Source organism: Rhinolophus sinicus, linkage group LG09 (assembly GCF_036562045.2).
Source record: "Rhinolophus sinicus isolate RSC01 linkage group LG09, ASM3656204v1, whole genome shotgun sequence".
In the NCBI taxonomy this organism is placed as follows: Eukaryota; Metazoa; Chordata; class Mammalia; order Chiroptera; family Rhinolophidae; genus Rhinolophus; species Rhinolophus sinicus.
This window is the reverse complement of record NC_133758.1, coordinates 52,359,008-52,384,116: the sequence shown is the minus strand read 5'-3', so window position 1 is coordinate 52,384,116 and position 25,109 is coordinate 52,359,008. Positions and strand designations below refer to the sequence as shown.

Sequence of the window (25,109 nt, the reverse complement as noted above, 5' to 3'; positions counted from 1 at the left end):
TATGGTGAGGCCAAAAAGGAACACCCACGGAGCCATAAGTAGGGGAGTCATACCACTATACTCTCACTGGTGGCTGTGTTGGAGACACAGGAAGCAGGAGCCACACTGTCTGCAATCTGCTGTCTACTTCTCTGCAATCCGCAACCCGCACTCCACTGTGCTAACTGCAGTCCGCTTTTGCTAGCTCAGCCACCATCTTCTTGCTAGCCCCCATCTTTTTCTGCTAGCATAGCCACGGCAGTTATATTAGTGGCAAATGGCTCACTTGTTACAGCTGACGGCCAACTAGCCACAGATGATGGCCATGCAATCACAGTTGATGGCCATTTACTACCTGAGCCAGCACCTGTCTATGTGAGGCCGAGAGCCTGGAAACTATTTTCTGGGGCTCTGTCCCCACAGATGCATGTGCCCATTCATCCCTGGTTGAAATGCCACCTGCAGAAATGGGTCTCTTTCCTGTCTTCCCTCCTGTGTGAAACCTCCTCCCTGTTGTGCAGACAGGCCCAGGGGGGATGAGGGCTGCGGGGGTTATCCTAGTTCACAGGATTCTCATACATCGCCTTTCTTTGGTACCCACTGATTGCAGTTGCATCGTAATAAAATGCTTCATAGGGTCGTAAGGAGTCCCAACCATCATCTGCTACATGTTTCTCCAATTGTCTTCTGAAATTTGAGTGGGCCAGTAAAATCCTTTAAAGTGTGTATCGTATTTGCTCCCTCCACAAAAATGCATATGGATAGGGATATATGCACAAGTAAAAACGTGTGCAAACAAAATTAAAATATATCATGGGAACTATTTCTGAACAATGTTTTACAAATGATGGAAATTACTTTAAGGCATTCAAGTTGATAAAGTTCCTGGTGCCTTTAGCTTTCTCTGTGATATCTCAGGCAGTCACACAGAATGGCAGGAACTTGTATACTGTCGCTGTCGTGCTGTCATAAAAGTGAAGGCTATTATAGCCCGTTAGGCTGATGAAACATTCAGCTTCTTTAGGCCCAGGTTGTCTGGGGACAAAGGCAGACAGCTAGGAAGACAATCTAATTTACAGACCACACAGTTAATACCAGTATTAAAAATCATAGTGTCTGAAGGGGTGTGAGGAAAAGGGCATAATTAATATGAGCATTGACATTTCAGGTGGTCTACATTTTAATGGGTTAGGACACAGGGCTTTCTCATTGAGGCAATGATGGAAGACAGGTGGCTGATTATATCATAGTTCCAGATGACTTGGTCCATTTCATGAAAAATGCCAGCCAGCAAAAATGAGTTCTAACGTAAAAGTCTACAGTACATGTTTGAGAAAAAAAGAGAGAGAAGCAGGTGTCCAGACGTAAATGTAATAATATATGGGCTCCCACCTGGCAACTGTGAATTCCCACGCAGGGTATCTGAGTGTTCCCATGGGTGCTATACACTGGCACATTCGAACCTAGCTTGCCTCCCTCTGCTCCAGTGTTAATGGTGTGTTAATTGTTTATTGGACCATTTTTGTTGGAAAACCAAACTAAATCACCCATGTGCATTCTGTTCCTTATACCCTCTCTTTAGCATCTCTCCCAGATCAATTATCTAATTTAGACCAATATCTCATTAGGTAAAGCCATGATTTTGTGCATTAGATATGTTCTTGCTTAATATTGTGTGTAAGCTCTAGATGATTCTGGCTTTAATAAATTTCTTTTTTATTAAAGATTGCCCATGGCTGGGTTACATAGTTAATTGTGCATGTTTTTTGAAAGCTCTTGTAAGAACTATTTACATAGCTGCTTTCCAGTGCAGTTCAGAATACACACTGAGAGGCTGTGAATATTTAATATCAGAGAATATTCCTATAAATTATGGGGCTTAGTAGCAATTAGGAGCATTGAATATTGATGAGCTTAGCATTTGAAAGACAGCATTTTTGTCATTTTTTTAAAGTGTCTTGATAAAATCTCATATATTATATACATTAACTTAAAAAAAAGTCACATTGAGGCAAAGATGAAAAGTTTCACTGGTCACCCAGGCTGCAGAGCTGGTCCTGTGGGTTATTCTGTGTCTCAGGTGCAGGATGAGAGCACCAAGGAAGAGGATGGAGTCCTGGCTTGTAGACCCATCCGATTCAGGGCTGAGAGGAGGCGGAGCCTGTGGTATGCGACCCATTATCCAACCGAGGAGAGAAAAGTAAGGCACAAAGAAAGGAATTTGCATTTCCTACTTTATTTTGCTGTTTTCATATTATATTGCTGAATATGAGTCATATCATATTATATGCAAACTCAGACTGCTCATAGTTTATTGAAATGGTTTGATTTTGAAGTCTTGATACCAGAGAGCTTTATTCAAGAGGGAAACCCAGTGCTTCCAAAGGAAACACCATGGCTCCACCATAATCTACAAGACACCATTTTATATTTCAGTGTTTTCTATTGAAATCTCTTAATTCTAAAAAAATGTTCTTAGTTTTTAAAAAAGCAATTTTGTATTTAAAACAAAAAACAATGACACAATCTGTTAGCACTGGGCTGTGAAAGTCTCAGTGTTGACATACATTGCAGAGAGTAATTGGGTAGCCAGCCACAATAATAACTCAAGAAACCACTTAGAGAAGAACAAAGTAATCTATATGAATGTGATTGTCTCTTACTACTTTGAGGCAACAGTATGGATTGACAAGGAAAAGTAAGTCATAATTGGGTAATTCATACGATATTTTGTTCACTCTTTGACCATTTTTGAACTCAACTTAGTGCTATACTGACTTGTTAAAATGGCCCATTTGCAATGTGGTAAAGACAAATACTCATATTTCTTGGATGGGATCAGCATTTTTGCTTCCTAGCATGTTAAAGAATCAAGGAGTAGATTCTCTGATTTATTTATTGGCAGATGAGTTTCTCTAAGACACATGGTCTTATTCTAAGCATTCCAGTCCTGTGCTGAGAGAGGGTGGATCCATGAATGAACTGTCTTAGGGAGCTGACAGCAGTGTGGAGAGATGTGGTGCCCTAAGATGTTTGAGCATTTCCAGGGGCCCTTTTCTATCTCTCATCACTTCATGTTTCAGATGATCCTGTCCTTTTCACTAAATGATGATAACAGAGGATAGCACAGCAGTTTTCAAAGTGAGGTCTGTACACATCTGGGGATTCCTGAGACCCTTACAGCAATCCATAAGCTCAAAACTGTTTTTTTAATAATAGGTAAAATATTTGCCTTTTTCGCTGTGCTAACATTTGTTCTGATAGTACAAAAGCACAAACCCAAGGCAGTGGCATTAACCCCTACAGCTGGAGTTAACTCTTTAAAGAAACACACTTGCAGAAAACAAAGCAGAAAGGCTAGTTCCAGTTAAGAATGTCTTGATGAACCAAAAATAGTTATTAATTTTCTTAACTCTCAACCTTAGTGCACACATCTTTTTTAATATGCTGTGTAATAAAATGGGAAGTCCACACAAAGTGTCATGTACTAAAATATGACCACTATGTTGATGAGAAGCACTTGACCGACCATTGGAAATGTGAGCTGAATTAGCCGTTTTGCACTGAACACCAGATTTACTTGAAGGAACAGCTAATAGGCAGATTGTGGTCACTCAGGTGTGGTTATTTGACAGACAATTACCGGAAAATAAATTAAGTAAGCCCGTCACTTCAGGGCGTCAACTAACAGCATTTGTTGCCCATGATAAAATCTGAACTTCTGAGTGAAATTAGAATATTGGAAAATTTGTGTCTACTACTGAGAGCTTGAGAACTTCCCCATATTTAAGTACTTTCCTGAGGAGGTCAGTGGTGATATCAACAAATGTGCTTTTAAAGTATTGTGTAATGAAATGTGTCAATGTTTGGTAGAGCTGTATAATTCACTGAAGCAAATTACCAACACATGATATTACAATGTGTGGGTAAAAGATCCATTCAAGGTGTAACATACCAGCATACCTTGCTTTATTGCACTTTGCTTTATCACGCTTCATGGATGTTGTTTTTTACGAATTGAAGGTAAGACCCTCCGCTAGCAAAAAGATGACTCATTTTACGCCAATACAAATTTTATTGTGGTGGTCGGGAACCAAACCCACAGTATCTCCTAGGTATTCCTGTATATCAAGTGGATTTTAATGTCATAGATTATGAAAACTTCATTGATCTGGTTTCAGATGCCACAGTACAACTTTCTGAGTTGGGTGTCCGTAGTATCAAAGAAAACTATGCATAATTATCCTTCCTTTTCCATCTGTATAGCTCAGTAAAGCCAGATTTTCTTCACATACTTCAACCAAAACAACATATCACAACAGATTGAATGCAAAAACAGATATGGAAATCTAGCTGCCTTCTTTTAATCCTTAGACGTTAAAAATATATGTGAAAACATAAAACAATGCCACTGTTTTCACTTTTAGATTTTCTTTATTGGAAATATAGGTATTTGAATAAAATTATTTATGTTAACATGTAACGGCCTTTTAATTTTTAATGAACTAATAGATAAGTATTTTTTAAATGCCTCAATTTTAATTTCTAGTGTTGCGCGGGGCGGCCTGTGGGGTCTCTAGTTCCGCTCCCCCCATAAGAACGCAGGATATGGTGAGGCCAAAAAGGAACACCCACGGAGCCATAGGTAGGGGAGTCATACCACTGTAGTCTCACTGGTGGCTGGGTTGGAGACACAGGAGGCAGGAGCCACATGATCCGCAACCTGCCGTCCACTTCTTTCTGCCAACCAACCTCACTTGCTAGCTGCAATCCGGTCTTGATAGCTCAGCCACCATCTTCTTGCTAGCCCCCATTTTTTGCTAGCGTAGCCATGGCAGTTATATTACTGGCCAATGGCTCACAGGTTACAGCTGACGGCCAACTAGCCACAGCTGATGGCCATCCAATCACAGTTGATAGCCATTTACTACCTGAGCCAGCAGCTTTCCACGTGAGGCCAAGAGCCTGGAAACTGCACTCCTGGCTCTGTCCCCACATCTAGTGTGGTAGATATTGATAGATAGGACCCATATAAATAAATACGCTTTGGGACCTTCGGTGATTTTATAAAATGAATGAATCCTGCCTGACCTAAAAAAGCTGGGCAACTGTTGGCACAACAAATGTTTATTATTTTGGGGGGACTCAAACTACCTGAAACTAATATAGTTAAAAACTATAGTCATAATTATTTTGTTGTAGACAGCATGAAAATCTTAAAATAATCTCAAACCATACAACAAATCACTTTTTTCTTTATTATGAAACTTCTGTTTCTTGAAAAATAAACACTTTCAGAATTCTGCAGATGTCTCAAATGGTTCTAGGAGCATAAAATTAAGCAGCTTAATCTATTAGAACAAAACAGTTGAAAAACAATCAACTATAAGTAGTTTAAGTAAGTCATGGAGACTGCTTATTTGTTGTTATAATTAAAAGTTAACATCAGGAACTGGAAAATAGTTATAATACAAAGAAACATCTTGTTCAATTCTATGTCCCTTTATATTTTGCATGGCATTTTTAACCTACTAGCATTGAGCTAGTTTAAGACTAGATATGTGTGTAGTAAAACTTTATAGATACTTTTTAACATTACAGTGCTTTTTGCTTACATATTAATATGCTGTCCTGCATTGCTTTTTGCAGCTTCTATCCATGACCCAAGATGACTACAAACCATCTGATGTTAGTATATCCTTACAATTATTATTTATTTATGCATGTGTAAATGATGTAAAGGTGACATAAATTGATTTAGCTCCTTTGAGTATATTTTAATGATCTATAAAATTTCTATAAGTTTTGGAATAATTATTTTGCAGAAATCATAACTGATTCATTGCTATTAAAACACTGACTCGTATGAGTTCGAATATAAATATACAATACGTATTTAAACTTTTAAAAAGCCATGTTGGAGGGTTTTTTAAAAGCATTTTGCTCTGCAGATATGCCTATTACAAAATTTGAATAGGAAGTCTTGCATGTCCACGGACACACAGACATGTATGTATATGTGTGTGCACATTTATATGTGTATCTAAAACATTGTAAAGCCAGAGACGGAGGGAAAAAGACAAGAAATTGCACTTAGCGTATGACTTGCTGCAATAAGGGAATTGCAAACTGGCAGCATCAGGCAGAGATCCCAGAGCGGGTGCCGTCTAAGCTGAGACTTGTTGCATTAACCTCGTGCAGATCCCAGTGGGATGTCGGGCAGGACAGGGAGAGGCCAGGGCAGCAATACTCCTGAGCGGGGCCCAGGAAAGGTCTGGAGTTCCTTATAGCTGGAGACATGGCTGGGAGGAGGACAGAGGCTATAGAGGAGATCAGACCAGATCATGAAGCCTCAGCCAGCCTTTTCCCGAGTTCACACTTTATACTGAGAATAGAGAGTGCATTGCATGGTGTTTAGCAGAGGTGGGACAAGGTCAGGTTTACATTTGACTACGGTCAGTCTTTGAAGAATAGTTTTGGAGAGAAAGCAGACATGATTCATCTTGCTAAAGTGGACAGTTGACTAAATTGTTCAGCTTTCAATCAGTTCTTCACTGTTGAGTTATGCCCTGGTGTAAGGTACGGAGGCGGTATGCCTATATTGAAAATGGCAGCTGCTGTCACAGGTGTGCCTTTGTCCTCACTCCCCTGGCAGGGCCTGCTGGTGACTGTGAATGGCAATCCTGTGGATTACTACGCCATCCATCCTAGTCTTCCCATCGAAAATGGCCCCGCCAAAGCCGAGCTGTACTCCACGCCGCAATACCGGTGGGAACCCTCAGAGGACTCTACAGGTAAGGAGCCAGCTCTGCATTAAACACTAAAGTGTTTTAATTCCTTTCAGGTATAAACTCAGGTTGACATCTCTCTGTTGTTTATTGTTTATTGGATTGTTTTTGTTTTGTTTTGTTTTGTTTTCCTAACAGGTATTTTCTTCCATAGTCAGTATAATGAAGCTCATTTCCTTAAGTTCTGCCTATGTTCTGCTGTGTTCTATCCTTGCCTACAAAATAAGAGGGATAATCAGGGCAAATTTTGAAAAATAAAAGGAAAAAAATTATCTTAAACATGTCAAATTATTTATAGTGTTATACCTATGTGTATATGTGTGTTTTAGTCTTTCCACAATTTGATAATGCACATGGTCAATAGTTTTTCAGGTGAATGGATGTTTTCAGAAAGAGTTCGTTTTGACCATTAAAAAAGGGAGAATGTCAAAACTTGTACACAGCGTTTCCCCCCTTTTTTCTCAGTTTATTATGTTGAAGAAAAGCAGACTGTTACTAGAGCTGACAACTTGGTAGCGTGGTGTGGAGATTTATCCTCAGGCGTGGGTTTTTGGCCCACATAATATTTTCTTTAAAAAATTAAACAGTAACCAACATTTTAAAAGCTGCAGCTCTGACCTAGAAATGGAAATTTTTGGAATCCTTTGAAGAATATGAGTATCTGAGAACACTAGTCTCTGCAAGGCAGAAGTTGATTTGACTGCTGTTGTCATTGCCCTGTCGGAGACTATGCCAATCACCAATTCATAAAAACAGAATTAGCTAAGTTAACTATTGAGGGAAAAAAGCATAGTACATGCAGGTATCAGCAAGGTGGCTACCAAACTATGTGGATTTTTCTCTCTATTTATATGGAATTAAAGCTAGAGTTGTTATATGTTATCCTACATTTAGTGAACTGCCAGCAACTATCCAGTCTGCATTATTGGTATGTTGAGCTTACTCTCATATCCTTTTTTTTTTTTTGATAATTCTTTATCAGGCTTTTTCGAATGCACTGTTCTTCATAGTTCTTTATCAGTATGAAGTCCTACAGTTGCCTCTGACAATACATCTACTTAGCAGTACAAATCATTAGTCACATTATCCAACATTCCTCAGAAAGGTCAGATCAAGTTCACTTCCCTCACCCCATCCTGATCCTCCCCACACACAGCCCAGCCCCAGATGGCACTTACGATCTCTACAGAACACCAAACTCTACTGGTTAGTTGCCCATTTCTGCTTCCTACATGCATATGTTTTAATTTGCAACGTGGGCTTTCACTTACTGAAGGTTTTCACTTACTGAATGTCTCAGAAAATAGATTGCTTTCCAAAGTGTGGTCTTCAAAGTTTTGGTTTCAGATTTGCAAAGGTCAGGCCCAAGAACCAGCATTCGTGACTTACGACTTTGAGATGTTTAGGTCACAGCCAAATATCCTTCTATTTACTTAACATGAAAAGAAATGAACAGAATTTTGACTGTTGACAGGGCAAACCCACACATACCGAAATCATAGATTGAATTTTCAAAAGTAAAACAAAAGCTGGAGAGTTATTTTATTTGAATCTATATATTCAAAAAATGTTACCACCAGAGAAGTGGAATGCTAATAATTGTAAAATCCATCAGATTTAGTTTTTTCATAACTGTCTCCAATCCATAGCCTTCCCCAGATAAACTCCAGGCTCTTCCCACCCCAGCATGGGAGGGATGGGCTTCTGCAGGAGGAAATACCTCAGCCCCCTTAGGGGCTAACTTCCGAGACCGTGTGGTCACTGGGTTTTCAGTGATTTGTGCTTCCTCTTCATAGTGCTAAGAAACTCCCTAAGTGGGATATAACCCATTTTTATGTAGCCTATTTAATTTAAGAAGACAGAAAAGGAATGTTGCTTAGTGTATCACTCATCAATTCATCTGTGAAATCAAAATCGCTTTCCTGACAACTGTAGGAGGGATCCCAAGGAGAAATCCTTCACACCTATGCTAGTACTTTTCTGTGGCAGGTCTCTTCTTCAACATAGGCCTCCACACTTTCTTTCTCTTCCTTTTACCTCATCTTTCCATCCTCAGTAAGATTTTTCTGCCTCAGCGTGACCTAAAAGGAAACTGTAAGCCACCAAGCTCATTCTGGCAAAGTGGTTGGTTGGTCGGTTGTTTTTTTTTTGGTTTTCTGCACCTTTTCTGTATCCATACCCTGTATACTCTATGTGTTAGTTATCTATTACTGAGTTACAAACTTAGTTGCTTGACACAACATTTGGTGTCACTCAGTTTGGACAGGTCAGGAATCAGGTGTGACTAGGCTGGTATTCTCTGGCTCGGGGTCTCTCATGAGGCCGCAGTCCAGCTGTTTGCTGGTGCTGTGGTCCCATCCAAGGACTTGTGTGGGGACAGTCTGCTTCCATGCCTACTGACATTGGCAAGCCTGAAGCTCTTGCTGACTTCTGGCCAGAGACATCAGTTTCTTGCCACCTGGGCCCCTCCATAGGGCACTTTACAACATGGCAGCTAGCTTCTCTCAGAATGAGTAAGTGATGACAGAAAGTACTCAAGGTGAAAGCCAGTCTTTTTAAACTCAGTCTTGGAAGTAGTACTCCATCCTTTCTCAAGTATCCTATCTATTTGTTAAAAGCCCATCAAAGGTCCCACCCATACTCAAGGAGAATGTTGCACAAGGGTATGAATATCAGGAAGTGGGGATCATTGGTGACCATCTTAGAACCTTCACTCCACACTCTCTCAAATCCAAATTTTCTTCCTGTGATTTCTGAGTGCCTGGTCCCATTATACTTACCAAGCAGAACTTAATGATTCTGTTTGGATTCTAAGGGCTTTGTTAATTGGAAATAATTTCTGAAGTTTTAAATAAAAGACTATGCTAAAATCATACATGAGCTGAACTGCTTGGGACATTTATACAAAATTCATATACTTGCATAAATAGCAATATAAAATACTTGTCCATCTAGAAAAGAAAGAGGAAGAAGAGGATGAGAAAGAAGAATGTGAAGAGGAAAGGAGCCATGAAGAAAAACGAAGTGTGAAAGTTCACGCCATGGTCTCTGTGTTCCAGTTTATTATGAAACAAAGTTACATCTGTGCCCTTATTGCTATGATGGTATGTATGAGAGGCCACTGCATGTGTGATAGAGGAATGGTGCACATGGCCCCACAGGCTGGAAGCTCCACCCTCCAACTCATGGCAGCACAAGTATCTTAATCTGCCCAATGTCTTGGCGGAGAATGTTTCGTTATGTTAATTTTTCATTGGATTTTTATATTATAAGTTTCAAAATCATGTCCTTTTCTACTCAGCCTCCTTTTAAGTATTAATACATTTCTACTAAGCTAGCCTATCAAGTGAGACTGTCCCCTATTTTGCCAATTTAAAAGGACATATTGGGTAGTTTTCCTAAGGATATTGAAGATGTTCAAGATTAACACAGATTGCTTTTATTTCTTTCTCACATCCTATCTTAGACTTTATTGTATCTCAGCTGCAATAAAGTTTTACCAATATGAACATCAAGCAACCAGAGTTCCCAAGAGCTTTTCCGATTGTGAGCGCTCAGTTTGTGCATGTTTCTACTCACCTCTAGGTACATCCTCCATCTCTAGCATCACAACTCCTAAAACAGTCCTTTGGCCTATATATAAAAGATAAAAGAAAGTGTAATTTCTACCATTCCTAAAAACAAACTTTCATGAGAAATCTGGTTTATTTTTGAGAAACCTAACACTTATTTAACACAAAACTCTTCCTAATTATGTGGTCAACGGTGAGATCCCATGGACATCTTTGATGATAAAAAATGAAAATACTCTATAACTCTAGGGGAAAAAATACCTAAACACAGTTTCCCCACAGTCAAGATGTCTGCCAAATGAACCTGTGTGTGACTCAATTTCAGCTTCTGGGAAGGACCACTGCAATATTTAACCGTTGGGAAACAGAATGCTCCTCAAAATTAAAGGAGGATCTTATGACAATTATAAACTCTGTTATCTGAATAATATTAATTCTGTGCTCTTTGGGTACTTCTTGATATTTTCTATATATCAACTTTTAATTTGCACTACAGCAAAATTCTGATTTTAAAATATCAAGCATATTATAAACACAATTTACAATTCTGATTCTGAAATCAACAGTGTATACACTATTTCCCTCTCTAAAAATAAGCTAGTTAAGTTTTGTCTCTTTTTGTAAAGAAATAAGGCTTTACAAAATTTTTTAGAAAACACATTCTGTTACTTAGGAAAAAATCTATTGTAAAAACAACATTAGAGAACAGATCCTTCATTAAAGATGTGCCCTTATCTGGTGCTATTTCTGTTGTTTTAGCGGAGCCACAGTATTAATGCTCTAAAAGTGCCTGCCTTCCATGGCAGCTCCCCACTGCAGCAGACTTTTAATCACAGACAGAAAGAGAAGTCCCAAGGAGCCAAGTCTTTTAGAACAATATATGTATTTATTCAAAAATACAAAGTACGAGTATACTGAACTGTCAGGAAATCCAGACACTGAACATATAAACATAGGAAGCAACATAATGCCGAGTCTACTTCCCAAATACCACAACTGAAAAGCATATGTAACTTAGGCTTTAAAGAGGAAGGGAGTTTTTAAAAAATCCTCGTAACTTGTTTTTCCCCCTCTTCTACTCTCACTTTCCCAAAGAAGAATAGTGTGCAGGGGGAAAAAAATCTGCTGGAATTATGATATCTATGAATTTATTTTCCTGAGTTACACACAAAAAAATGGTAATCATATCTGCATTTCATATTGGAATAAATGCAATAAATACATTATTTAATGCAAATTCATTAAATATTACCTAAACTTTGATAAACACTATTTCCAAGAAATAATATGTTCATGAACATAATTCAGACTTGATCATAGTTGTCAATCATTACCTTAATTTTAATAAAAGCAATTTTAATTTTTAGTTTATACTTACATTTTTTAACGATTTTAAATAATTCTCCTTTTAAAAAGCTAGCTGTGCTTTAGGACAAATTTGCAAATTGCTGAGAGGAAATATTTGTTTGTTACACATTGACTTCATTTATCTTAATACTTATCTGCTTTCCAAAAGCAAAACAGACTTGTAAAACATTTCAGACTTGACAACTAACTCTTGATAATTAATGATGTTCAGGAATATGATTGATTACAATTAGCCCCAAACATATCCAAAAAAAATGTTTTTAAAGGTCTTTTCACAAAAATTTAGTATAAAAGATTATGGTACTAGATGGTAGATTTCCTGAAGTTAATAACACTCATGAACCTGATTTACAGATTGTACTGGTAGCTGCCTGCCCTTTTAGATACATTTCTGATTCTTTGGAAGTTTAGTGGGAATGGAAAAAGATGTATCGTTCGTCCAAATGGTGTGAGGTCTCTTTAGTCCTACCCTTTATAGGACCGAAGCTGAGGCTGGGCTTTCAATTAAATTGGCTCTATTGTTTGGGCTGTGCAGAAGCCTAACACATCTTCCTCATGTTCATTTTCTAATTTCTATCACATATATCTTCGTGGATCATCTAAGAGTAATCCCTGAAGCCCAACATAATTCCCAAAGCTTTCGTTTCTGAGCCCAGCTGTGGGCCACCTTCACTCATCACCCATAACTGTTGACTCTAACCTAGTAGTTTGGAAAAAAAAGAGACAAAACAGTTACAGTTGTTTTTAATAATGTAAAGTAGGGTAAAGATGAAGAACTTTGGAGCTAGAGGTAAAAGGACTTGAAATGAAGACCCCTTGCCTTTAATTGTATTCCCTATAGGAAGTCGAAAACACTGTTCTCAGAAAAATCAGTCTTTTCTTCTCTTCCTTCCCTTCCCTATGCCACAGGTTGGAATCTGTCTGTATGATTTCACCACAACTCTCTTCTCTCCTTGGTTTGAATATTATTGACTTTTTCTTTTTGATAACTTTTAACTTACCAGATCGGAGGACTATGCATTGTGTTAACCATTGTTTTTTCTCTTCCTTTCTTTCCTGAGGCGTGGAGCATCACCTATCATAGCTGGTTGACTTTTGTGCTATTGATTTGGTCATGCACTCTTTGGATGATTCGCAACAGAAGAAAATATGCCATGATCAGCTCTCCTTTCATGGTTGTCTATGCAAATCTATTGCTGATATTACAGTATATATGGAGTTTTGAACTTCCGGAAATTAAAAAGGTCACAGGATTTTTAGAAAAGAAAGAGCCAGGAGAACTTGCCTCAAAGGTAAGTAAATAGGAAAACAAGAAAACAAAACATTAAAACAAAACCACAATAATCCTAATAGTCATATTCAAGCAAAACCTTACAAAAATAGGTTCCAAATATTCACTGATTTACAAAAATGAAGATATGAAACTATAAGAAACAATTTATATTGCTTAGAGGTCTCTATAATTTCAACACGAACAAATATTACACCATGCTTTCAGATTTTATTTTAAAATGAAATATTTTCCACTCAGAAAAAATATAGTCTAAGTTATTTTTAATATAAATTACAGTATAGGAGAAATTATGTGGGGAAATAGGAGAGTAGAATGTGAAATATATCGAAGAGGACTTCCTATATTTATTTGAAAAACAGGCTGAACACATTGCAGTTAAAGATAATCATTGATTATTAGTTAAAATATTTTTTCTCCAATTATGTCCTAAAAAAGGTTTTTAGCAGCAAAAATTAAAATGACACTTGCTTTTTTTACTTCTGATTACATGGTATGCCTTCATCTATGGTTAGAAAGTTCATAATCTTTCACTACCCATTTATTTTCATGGTCCATTTTAATAGTTTTTATTCAGAAGATTAGGTGCCCCAACTTTTCTATCTGTTTTGTGAACAGAGTGGCAGACTCTGAACACACATTCCCCTTGTGTGGATGACTTGTGTTAAGACAGTAAAAGCAATCACGTGTAATTAATGAATGAGACTTGAAAATCTTTCTCCTTTAGGCAGAAAATTACTCTCTAAAAGAGGCATTCATTTACATCACATGAAATCCCCTTTTCTAAGAGCAAATACCTATTTTACAGATCACCAACCATCCCATAACTAAGGCAGTCAGGCATAAGTGGGGTGCTGAGTATACTACACTGAGGATTGGTTCTCATCACAGATTTTTTGGTGAAGGCTATTTGAGTAAAGGAAAAAATTCCTAACAAGTAAATGCTAATGACAGGAATTAGATCATAATCCCCTGTGTTTCTGAACTGTGGCAACTTCATTTCCTATTCATTCATTCATATGAAACTCCCATGCCTACCCTAGTCCCACCTTCTCTCCCAAATCTTACTCCATGCCTAAAATCCCACATAGTATTCTTACTGGTACATCACCATTATCTGACACTCCTTTCTTTCATTTACTTCCTCCCTGTGTTTCCCCTTAAGCACACATACACAAAGCGGTAAGTTAGTTTTTTTTGTTTTTGTTTTTATAAGAGAAATTCAAAACACTGTCCTTTGACTGTGTAACTGCATTGTAACGTGGCTCAAAATATTGGTGAGACGTCTAAAAATGCATGCTGGCTAACTAGTTGAATTACCTCCTGTCTAATCTAAAATTAACCATTCTTTGTAAGGAGGGGTGTCGTGCGGGGAAGTCTGCGGGGTCTCTGGTCCCGCTCCCCATACAAGAACGCAGGATATGGTGAGGCCAAAAAGAAACACCCACGGAGCCATAGGTAGGGGAGTCTTACCACTATATTCTCTCTGGCGGCACTATACTCTCACTGGAGGCTGGATCCACACTGTCCGCAAACCGCCATCCGCGCTTGCCAGCCCAGCCGCCATCTTCTTGCTAGCCCCCATTCTTTCTCTTTCTTCCTCTCTCTGCTAGCGTAGCCACAGCAGTTATATTGTGGCCAATGGCTCACTGGTTACAGCTGACGGCCAACTAGCCACAGCTGATGGCCATGCAATCACAGTTGGCCATTTACTACCTGAGCCAGCACCTGTCTATGTGAGGCCGAGAGCCTGGAAACTACTCCCTGGGGCTCCGCCCCCACAAGGGGAAAATAAATTTATTACCTGTAAAAAAAAATGTAATTCTGGGGAAACTAGGGTCTGCACTTATATTTTAATGTTACCCAAGAGCTAAAAAAAAAAAGCAAGGCTTCATCACAGGTAATAACGACACAACTCCAAGATCATAAAATCTATCACTATGACATTAGTCAAAGCGCATTATTAAACACATTCTATTCGTAGAGTACCAGATGAGTCACTGTGATAAAAAATGAAAGAAAGAAAGAATATAACCTGGGTCCTCAAAGGTCTGAACCCCTCTAGTGGAGCCAGACTCAGCTACTTTGCAGCATTCTTCAGTTTCTAGAGCGTCTCATTCCCAGCTCCATCAAATCACATCAACTGCTGCCTTCAAACCCTGGCTTTTAACTCACACTTCTTTAGGAAAAATGTCCCATCTGCTCCCAATTATTCTTAGGCTTTCTACATACGCATTACAGAAACAGATTTGTTTCCCAGCTTGCAACTATAGTTCAATTTGCTGTGACTTACAGAAGTTTAATGCCAGGCTTTCAGAAGTGGAGGCATGCTGGTTTCATTAGGCCCTAAGCATGTTTACCATGACTTATTGGCACTGATTTATGGTGAAGGTAAATGATAAGTGGATATTAATGAATATAAGTGGGAAGTTATTCAAAGTGAAAATGACTCATCATTTGCATATTTATTTTTTCATTTCTTTGATAAATGTTTACTAAATCCTACTATGAACCACAATGAAATCCTACTTCACGTCCACAAAGATGGCTAGAATTAAATAAAATAAATAAATAAACAGACACTAACAAGTGTTAATGAGGAAGTAAAGGAATTGGAACTATCACACACTGCTGGTGGAAATATAAAATAGTGCAACCACTTTGGAAAATAGTCTGGTAGTTCCTCAAAATGTTAAATATAGAGTTACCATAAGACTTATCAATTCCATTTCTCAAGAGAACTGAAAACCTATGTGCATATCAAAACTTGTACATGAATTCTCATAGCAATGTTATTCGTAATAGCCACAAAAAAAGTTGTAGCAAGTTAAATGTCCATCAGTTGAAGAGAGGATAAATGAAGTGTTGTCTATCCATACAATCAGATATTATTTAGTAATAAAAAGGAACAAAGTATCAGTATATGTTACAACATGAGTAAACCTTGAAAACATTATGAAGAAAAGCCACTTACAAAAAAGTGCATATTATGTAATTCCATCTATAGAAAGTGTCCATATTAAGCAATCTATAGAAAACCAAATGTAAACGAGTGGTTGGCTTGGGCTGAGGTGAGAAGAAAAGGGGTGATTGCTATAGGGCTTCTTTTGGGGGTGATGAAATTACTGTAAAATTGATTGCAGTGATGGTTGTGCAACTCTGTGAACATACTAAAACCAATCAATTGTATACTTTAAATGGGTGACTTGTATGGCATATGAATCATACCTCAATAAAGCTAGCACAAAAAACTGTTATGTGCCAGGCCCTCTGGTACTTGAAGAATGGAGCTCCCTAAAGTCGTAATTTTTTCCTAGCCCTCAAGAAAACATTAATATACAAATTTTAATATACAAAGCACTTAGAGCAATTCTTCATTCGGCTTTGGGAAATCACTGGGAATATTAAGAATATTTTCTAGGTTGAAATGTTTTTCCTATCTGCAGAATTCTTCCAAATAAGGAACATTGCAGAGTCAATGAGTATTATAGAAGAAGCATGTCTTCCTGTTACAATTGTGCTGATGTCACAGTCAGGACAGGAAATCAAGGACTAGCACCTTGACGGAGACCAATTGCCAAAGTTGATTTCCGGCCCAGATGAAAGTAATTTGGACTCTGGTGCATCTTGCCCAGGGCCTTGTACAACGCTGAATGTACTCTTTGAACTCAACTTGCATGGTAGTGTCCTCAGGAAAGGGGATTTAAGAGCCAGTGACTTTCTTTTGAAATCAAGCCAATGCTTGACTCTGTCTCAAACAGAAGGTTTATTTATTGTGCTCCCACTGAAATGTGGAGAAAATTTTGTATCTGTTGAAAAGTATTTATACTTCAAATGGTAGCTTAATTTTTGTTTTGCTAATTCTCTACTTTCAGATCCTTTTCACCATTACTTTTTGGCTACTGCTGAGGCAGCATCTCACAGAGCAAAAAGCCCTTCGAGAAAAGGAGGCTCTTTTATCTGAGGTCAAAATTGAAACTCAGGAAATTGATGAAAAAGGTAAATTAGTGCATACAGTGTGTGACTGGATATTTCTGTGCTCAGCAGAATTACAGAGAAAGAGCCCCCAAAGTATATCAGAAAGGCCACTATGCTTCAGACTAGATGGAAGCTGAACATTAACTCGGAGTGATAAATAGCAGTATTATAGTACTTAAGATTTAGAGTACACGTGAGAGTTCACACAAAGCTTTTGAAAACATTGTCATTTGATCCTCACAAAAGTGATTCCCACATAAGGGAAGAAGAAACAGACGCAGAGAAATGAAATGGTTTCTTTAAGGTAATACTATAACAGCCACAAAACTACTATTTCAATTTTGAATCAGAATTCAAAATTGAAATAATAGTTTTGATTTGTGTTATTGTTGCCTATTTATTTTTCTAGATCCTACTTAAAGTTATTAATGGATATTGGAAATGAAATGAGTGTTATAAAATATTAGTATAAAATATTACCAAATTTATTTCTTAAACTATATCTCAGAAAGGTTGTAAAAATTGACTATGATTAGTTACACATGCTGCATTGTTTACTAGAACGATCTAAAATCATTCAAATCACATAGTAACACATAAAATACTAGCTTCTATGTCCCACAAATGCCCCCCTTCCCCCATTCAAAGTACGGTTCTGGTCAGGGAACCTGCTACATTTAACAGCACAGTCTTCTATTTTGAAGATGACGAACAAGATATACAAGTGGAAGGAGAGGCTGAAGAGAAGGAGGAAGAAGAGGAAGTGAAAAAGGAGAATCAAGAGCTTAAGAAGGAAGAGGAGGAGGAAGTGGAAGATGATGACCAGGACATCATGAAAGTCCTGGGCAATTTGGTGGTAGCCATGTTCATTAAGTACTGGATCTACGTCTGTGGAGGAATGTTCTTCTTTGTCAGCTTTGAGGGTGAAATTGTGATGTACAAAATCATCTACATGGTGCTGTTTCTGTTCTGTGTGGCCTTGTATCAGGTAGGTAAACAATTGTCCTCTGTTTTTCAATCCTCATACCCAACCCAGAAATACATGTGAGCTTCCTTTGATGAGATTTAAATTTACTATAACCTTACAAACATATTGTATGATTGACATGTGATTCAAACATTACATATTAAGAATTCTATAATGTGAAGAGACTATCTATAGCTTGTTCATTATTTTAAATTCTTAGGTTGTTAAAAAGTCAAAAAAATGTTCATGAGTTTTTCAAAAATTCTTGATTAAAAAGAAGAAGCCTATATAATTAGATTAATTTTGAATCATGTTTTAAGAACAGTGGCTGGATAATGTAAAATACTGGATGATACTTGTGTTTTAGACTTTGGAATCCAAAAACTGTGGGTGTGTGTATACATACAGCGTGTTTCCCTGAAAATAAGACCTAGCTGGACCATCAGCTCTAATGCATCTTTTGGAGCAAAAATTAATATAAGACCCGGTCTTATTTTACTATAATATAATACCGTGTCTTATAATATAATACCAGGTCTTATATTAATTTTTGCTCCAAAAGATGCATTAGAGCTGATGGTCCGGCTAGGTCTTATTTTCGGGGAAACACTGTATATGTATAACACATCAACTACTTTAGTATTTCATTAATTTATAAAAGATTATATTATAATTAATTAACCTCTCCACAAATTCAATTTTAACTAATGATATTTGTTTTAACCCAATGTTAGAAATAAGTGCAACAGTAAAATATTCTTGGAGGCAACCAACAAAACACACAAAGCAACTACAATAAACAGGAGTATAGTAAAAGTGGAGATAAAATATCTCAACTGAAATCAATACAATTTTGAAATACTTTTTAAAATTCAGGGTAGATATTCTCTAATGAATATCCACAGGCTTATGGTAAAGAGACATGTCTTCTCTCTGTGGTGGTTTCACATTTTTAATCACAAAGTACCACTTTGAATTTAAAAACTGACAGTTTTCTCCCAGCAATAAATACAGTGATGGCGGCACCTACCATACCATTCCTTGAATGACTCCTGTAGGGCAGAGGTTGTGCTGAAAGCCTTATAACTATTATTTCATCCTCTTAACAACTCCCCAAGCAGGTACTTATGGAGGAGGAAACCGAAGCTCGATATGGTCCAGCGACGCCCAAAGACACAGTTAGCAACTTCTGGTAGTACTGGGGTTCCTGTCCAGATCCATGCAACTATGAGGAACAGAACCTCAAAAACTCAAAATGAAACAGATTTTATTTTCAAGTATTTGTAAACATCATTGCCTGTCTTAGTCGAATAAACCAGGTATTTTTGTGAGCTTTCCTCTAACCATTTTTTTTCTTGTTTCTTTTTCAATGTCTGATTCAGGTGCACTATGAATGGTGGAGAAAAATTCTTAAATATTTTTGGATGTCTGTGGTTATTTACACTATGCTGGTGCTTATCTTTATATACACATATCAGTTTGAAAACTTCCCAGGCCTGTGGCAAAATATGACTGGAATGAAAAAAGAAAAGTAAGTAATTGTTGTGTACAATGGGTTGTGAAAGGGACAAACAGGATGAAGACTTGGATGCATATTGTTCAAAACATTTTTTATGGAAGATTTGATTAAAACATGATGTCATCAGTGTCTATAAGTTCCTTGAGAACAGGATTCATGTCTTAGTCATTTTGAGTTCTCTCAGTCTAGCCCTGAACTTGGCACAGAGAGGGACTCTGTGAATATTGACTAAAGCAAATTGACCAAAAAGTGAAGTTTCAGTCCCACTTTAATTAAATGGCATTTTCTAATGTCAGTTTCATGTAAAACACACCTGCTTAGTACTTAATCAATCATGCTTTCTGCTTTCTAAATTGGAGCTCACTTCTTCAGTTCATCAGTGGATTCATGGACTCATAATTTAAAGCAGCAGCCTCTCTTCATTTATGTAGCTTGTGCTAAGATTTTAAAGAGTAGTTGATGCCATAGAAAAACAAATTTCTTTAAGTGCTTAAAGGCTAGTGATGAAATATTTTTTTCCTGTGCATGTAATAGAACTCTACCCTTTCTAATTTGCTTCTGTGAATTTCTGGAATTAGTTTAGAAATCCAACCAGAATTGGGTATAGAGCTAAATGTACTTTGGTGGCTAAGAGAAAAGTTTAACAAGAAAGGATCACCAAGTAGCTAGATTAACACATATTTAACATCTATTCAACAAATATTTATTGAATGCCCTCTGTGTACCAGACACTGTTCTGTGCCTGGCAACACAACAGGAAGCAAGACAAATTGAATCTAAGCCCTTTGGAGTTTATTTTTGAGTAGAGGAGACAAACCAAAAAATCTACTTAATGTACAAATAAATTAATAAATTGTGACAAGTCTGTGAAGGAAACAAAAACAGGCTGGGGTAGTAAACAATGAGGGATGCTAAGCATAGATGGACTGGTCAGGGCAGGTGAGAAGGTGTCATTTAAATACCACCTGAAGGATAAGAGGAGCTTCTGTTTAGAAAAAAAGTATGAGTTGGGAGCTGGGATGCCCAAGAGCATTCCAGGCTAAGAGATCAGCGAATGCAAAAGCCCTGGGGCAGGACAGAGTTTGGCACATAAGAGGAACTGAATGAAGGTGCTCCTGCCAGAAGCAAGGGGGAGAGGGGAAAGAGAAGAGGTGGGAAAGTTCAGACAGGCACCCAGAACATTCATGGCATCTTGGTAGTAGTGGTTTGTATTTCATTCTTGGTGAAATTTTTAAAGGTCTTTAACACACCCTTAACCGGCTGAGAAAAAGTGATGTGTCAGGAGGCAAGACCTGTTAGCAATAGCAGTGGTCCTATCAGAAATGATGGTGGATTCATCTAGAGTAGGTGGTAGTAGGGATGGATAACAGAAGTGCACAGATTCAAGAGATGTTTAGGTGGTGAAGGAAATGTGAATGAATGAGAGGTGAAGGCGAAAAACTAAACAAGGAAGACCTACTGATTTTGGAATTTGGCACAGGATAGACGGTTGTACCAGGGGAGACTCCAGTGGGAAGAGGAAGTGGAGAACAGCTTGGCTGAGGAAAATAGGGAAATCAAGAACACTATTTTGAAAACACTAAATATGAAATAACTACAAAACAACCAATTTCCAGTAGACATTTGAGTATGCAAGTTCACAGGAGAAGCCTGAGCTGTAAATGCACATTGAGTCATTGGTGTGATGATGGTGTATAAGTCTCCAGGATGGGATGAGATTGCCTAGGAGAAAAATAAGCTAGAGAAGGACTCAACACTGAGCCCTGGGGATATTTCAGCATCTGGAGGTCCAATAGAAAAAGAGGAGATAATGGCAGAAGAGGAAAACCAGGACAGTGTGGTGGCATGAAGGCCAGAATTATTTCAAAAAAGGACTAGAGGCAAAATTAAAGATAGAGAAGCAGCCACTGAATTTGGCCATATCGAGGTTGTGATGAGCACTGTAAAAGCGGATAAGTTGGATTGGTGGAAAAAGTCAAAATGGCATGTATGGAAGAGGGGGATGCAATATATTATGTACCTGGTGAGGGTGAAAGACTGTGATGTAATTTATAGTGAAGAGACTATGTCTTGATTGCCTAAGAAAGGTTCTTGCTATTAGTCTTGTTTTGTTTTACAGGCTTGAGGATCTTGGTTTAAAACAGTTCACCGTAGCTGAACTATTCACTCGCATATTCATCCCAACCTCCTTCCTGCTGGTGTGCATTTTACACCTTCACTATTTCCATGATCGGTTCCTGGAACTAACAGACCTAAACTCCATTCCCAGCAAAGAAGACAGCGCCATCTACAGGTGAGAGATCGCAAGATGCACATGCCTCTTGCTGTCAGGAAGGCAGCTTTAATTCCCCATCTTCCCTTGGTTGCCTTGCAGGAAGCCAATAATCTAAGTTAGGGTTTCAACCTTGAATTTTCCATGAGTATCAATCAACCTGTGAGTGAAAAAAAAAGAGGAAAAAAATGTGGGATATTTGATGACATTTTCTGAAACAATTGGTAATGACATGACTGATTAACATAAAGTGACTTTGGTAGTCACTGAGTAAATTCAGAGTAGCTGTGCAGACCAAAATACTTTAGAATTGGTGATGTGTATTTTGTGTTTAGACTGATGATGTGCTTTAGAATATTTACAGAATCTAGCTAATTCCAAGGATGAGTTTTTTATTGTGCAGACAACCAGTAAGGAAGTCATTGTGAGTGAGAGCCTACCACAAGATGATGGGTGAATTTTCCCTTCCATTTTGGAAATAAAGAACCTTAGCTAAAAGGATAGAATTTACAATCTACTAGTTTAATAGAAGAGTTTAGGTAGTTTAGGTACATGAGATTTCATTTCTAGTTCTGTAGGAAAAAAAAAAATCCTCTGGAACCTTAAGGAATTTGGAGGACTCACTCCAGTTTGGTATTTTGGGATTTCATGCAAGGGTTTAATATAAAAGTTCTGAAATTTTAACTTTCAACATAAGATATATATCCCACCTTTTTAGCAGCTCTTTCCCAATGAAGTAGTTTTCTTACTAATAATGCTCACTTCACAGTATTTTTTTGTCTCTGGAGTCCTCCTACATTGAAGTCAAAATGATGAAGAAAAAGAAATATTCTCAGAGGTGGGATAAACTGTCATGCTTTCTGTTCTCTCTCCCACCTCCTTAGTAGATACTGTAGGAAAGAGGGCCCACAAAATGAGAATAATCAATTCACTGTATTAAGTTGATGCCAGCACTATTGTTCCTGTAAATATCCAACTGTTCTCTTCCTGTTTTGTCCATTTTTTGTATGTGCTATGTGCATTGTACACATATGTAGTGTAGGAAAATGTCACTTGTGTCTGATAGAATTTATTGTGTTTAGTCTTACAGAATTTCTAAAGTTAACATTATGAAAAAATTTTATTATACATAAGAAGAAACTATTATTTCTAAGTTGGTGTTCTCAGGAATATCATTTCACTTATATATTGATACAATATATAATATTATAATTCTGATATAATATATACTTAATAAGAATGTACTAAATATCCATTACTTATTTAAATATCCATCACTGTAATTTGTCCATAATTTGTTTTAGAAATTATTGTGATACATATAGAAATAAAATGACTTCTTTTAAATTTCAGTTTTAGAAAACCATAGAGAACAATCTGTTGACTGTGGTCACTTAGTAGGATTTTATTTTCCTAATTCTGGGAAAGAAGCAAGAGTAAATATTTTAGATTGCATTTTATTTGATAAATGTACTCTGAAATTTAAACATTACAAATTTTTAATAAAGTGTGTTAGATGGGAAGAGATGAGAAGAATAGAGAGACTAATTATCTTCAAGCATTTTTCCTGAATATGTCTAATTTCATGTTGCTACTGAATCTTGCTACCTAGACTGCTTTTCAGTGCATGAAACGTGTGTCGATGATGACACACCTGACGATGTAAAGCTTACAAGACACTGTCTACTTCATTCGTCTCTGCCTAACAATCTTCTCTTTCTCTCTCCTCTTTCTGTCTCCCCATTGCCACCGCATGCAACCTTGTGCTTCCATCTCTCACCTTGTAGCCATGCCAAAGTCAATGGGCGTGTATATCTAATAATAAATAGGTGGGTACTTCAATATTTTCTCTCTTGTTTTTTGTTAAAAATTGTCTTTTGGTGTGTTAAACATTTTACTGTTTTGTAAATGAAAAATTATGTCATCAGATAGTGGACAGTGGTTTTCAGGTATGCTCATGGATGCATTTTGCAAACCAGTCCATTTGGTGTTTACACTGAATGGTGCTGCCAAGTAGACTCGGAGGTTTCTGAGGGTCTTCAGCTGGTGCTCGCTTGGCCTTTGGCCTTGGTTGAAACATGCCGCATTAATTTCATTCTTTGGTAGAATTAGTTCAAGGCTTGCCTGAGAGCTCATCTTCCTCTTGAACACATAACTGAGAGCTCAGCTCAAGAACCACCTCCTCCACAAACCTGCCCATAAGTGCCAACTTCCCTGCTAAAAGTAACTGCCCTTCCTCTGAATTCCTACAGCCCTTTCTCATTGCTGCATCATAACACTGGCCACGCAGTCCTCTATCTGCCTAGTTGTCTTATCTCCCTGTCTAGAGGTGTCAGCTCCTCAGGCCTGGAGACCCTGTATAAGTCACCGAGGTGTCCATATAGCACCTACATTGGGGCCTTACTCATTAGTTGACCCTCAGTAATTATTTCCTGTTGAAGTGAAAATAGTCACAATATATGGTAAAAGAAAATTAAAACATCAATTTATCTAAACATATCTCTACTTAAAAGATCAACGTATTAAAGAATGATATTTTACATCACCAGATTTCACAATATATTTGTGTAACACAAAAGGTGCAAAGGTGGACACTGAGATATGGCCCTATCTTAGATGCACCTCGCTGGGGAGATAACACATACAAATGACCACACGTAATAAAGAATAAGCTTTGATAGTGTTGCGTATAGCTTCGTTCCCAAGTGCTCCAGGAGTACAGAGAAAAGATCCTTTGGAATATGATTTACTAAAACTATTCTGACTTTATTAACTAGGTGAATTAAAATATCCGCTCCCATGTCATTAGTAATAGAGCCAGTAATTTAGGTAATAGAAACATGTATTTTGCAATAAATGCAATTAACAAAATAACTGTTTGAGAGATTTGTTGGTTTTCTATTTACTTTTCTCTTAGGTAAAATCCCAAGGCTAACCACCAAATAGAAAACCCTAGGAGGCAGAACTTCTAAAAGGAAGTGTGAAAAATTAGTGTACCATTGTGCAGATTGCTGAAGAAGGAGGAATGAGGGCCGGCTGGTTCCTTTGGGGGCCAGGTTGTTGCCAGCCTGAGAAACGAAAGTCAAGCTCAGGTTTTTAGCTGATAGTACAGAAATACAGTGTAGACTCTAGCTAGAAATCTTGAGCAACTATTTAAATCTCATCTCTCCAAACATGAGAGACAATTCTCTCTTTCTCTCTCTGTACTTCTCATAAAATATTTACCATTTGCTTTATGAGGAGATGGCTGGGACACCAAAGAGGTTGGTTTGATGGGCTCCATAGGCAGAGCACAATAAAGTTGCAGTCCTGATTGTCCCATACTTATCTCTTGAGAAAAAGCGTATGCCTTTACTCGCGAGTCACAAGGCCAGT

General features: G+C 37.7%; 1 protein-coding gene across 4 annotated transcripts in view; it reads left to right on the top strand.

Annotated features, from left to right (window-relative positions):
- PIEZO2 (piezo type mechanosensitive ion channel component 2) overlaps positions 1-25,109 on the top strand; it is a 436,624-nt gene that overhangs the window by 314,268 nt on the left and 97,247 nt on the right. For 2 of the 4 annotated variants that reach the window (XM_074340379.1, XM_074340377.1), the window contains 10 exons: positions 2,060-2,179; positions 5,629-5,667; positions 6,635-6,773; positions 9,723-9,871; positions 12,769-12,999; positions 16,874-16,997; positions 17,681-17,964; positions 19,326-19,474; positions 21,582-21,755; positions 23,522-23,563. In XM_074340379.1, coding sequence (XP_074196480.1) covers positions 2,060-2,179; positions 5,629-5,667; positions 6,635-6,773; positions 9,723-9,871; positions 12,769-12,999; positions 16,874-16,997; positions 17,681-17,964; positions 19,326-19,474; positions 21,582-21,755; positions 23,522-23,563 — 1,451 coding nt within the window. The remainder of the gene's footprint in view (positions 1-2,059; positions 2,180-5,628; positions 5,668-6,634; positions 6,774-9,722; positions 9,872-12,768; positions 13,000-16,873; positions 16,998-17,680; positions 17,965-19,325; positions 19,475-21,581; positions 21,756-23,521; positions 23,564-25,109) is intronic. The other 2 variants (XM_074340380.1, XM_019713452.2) reach the window with 1 other exon arrangement.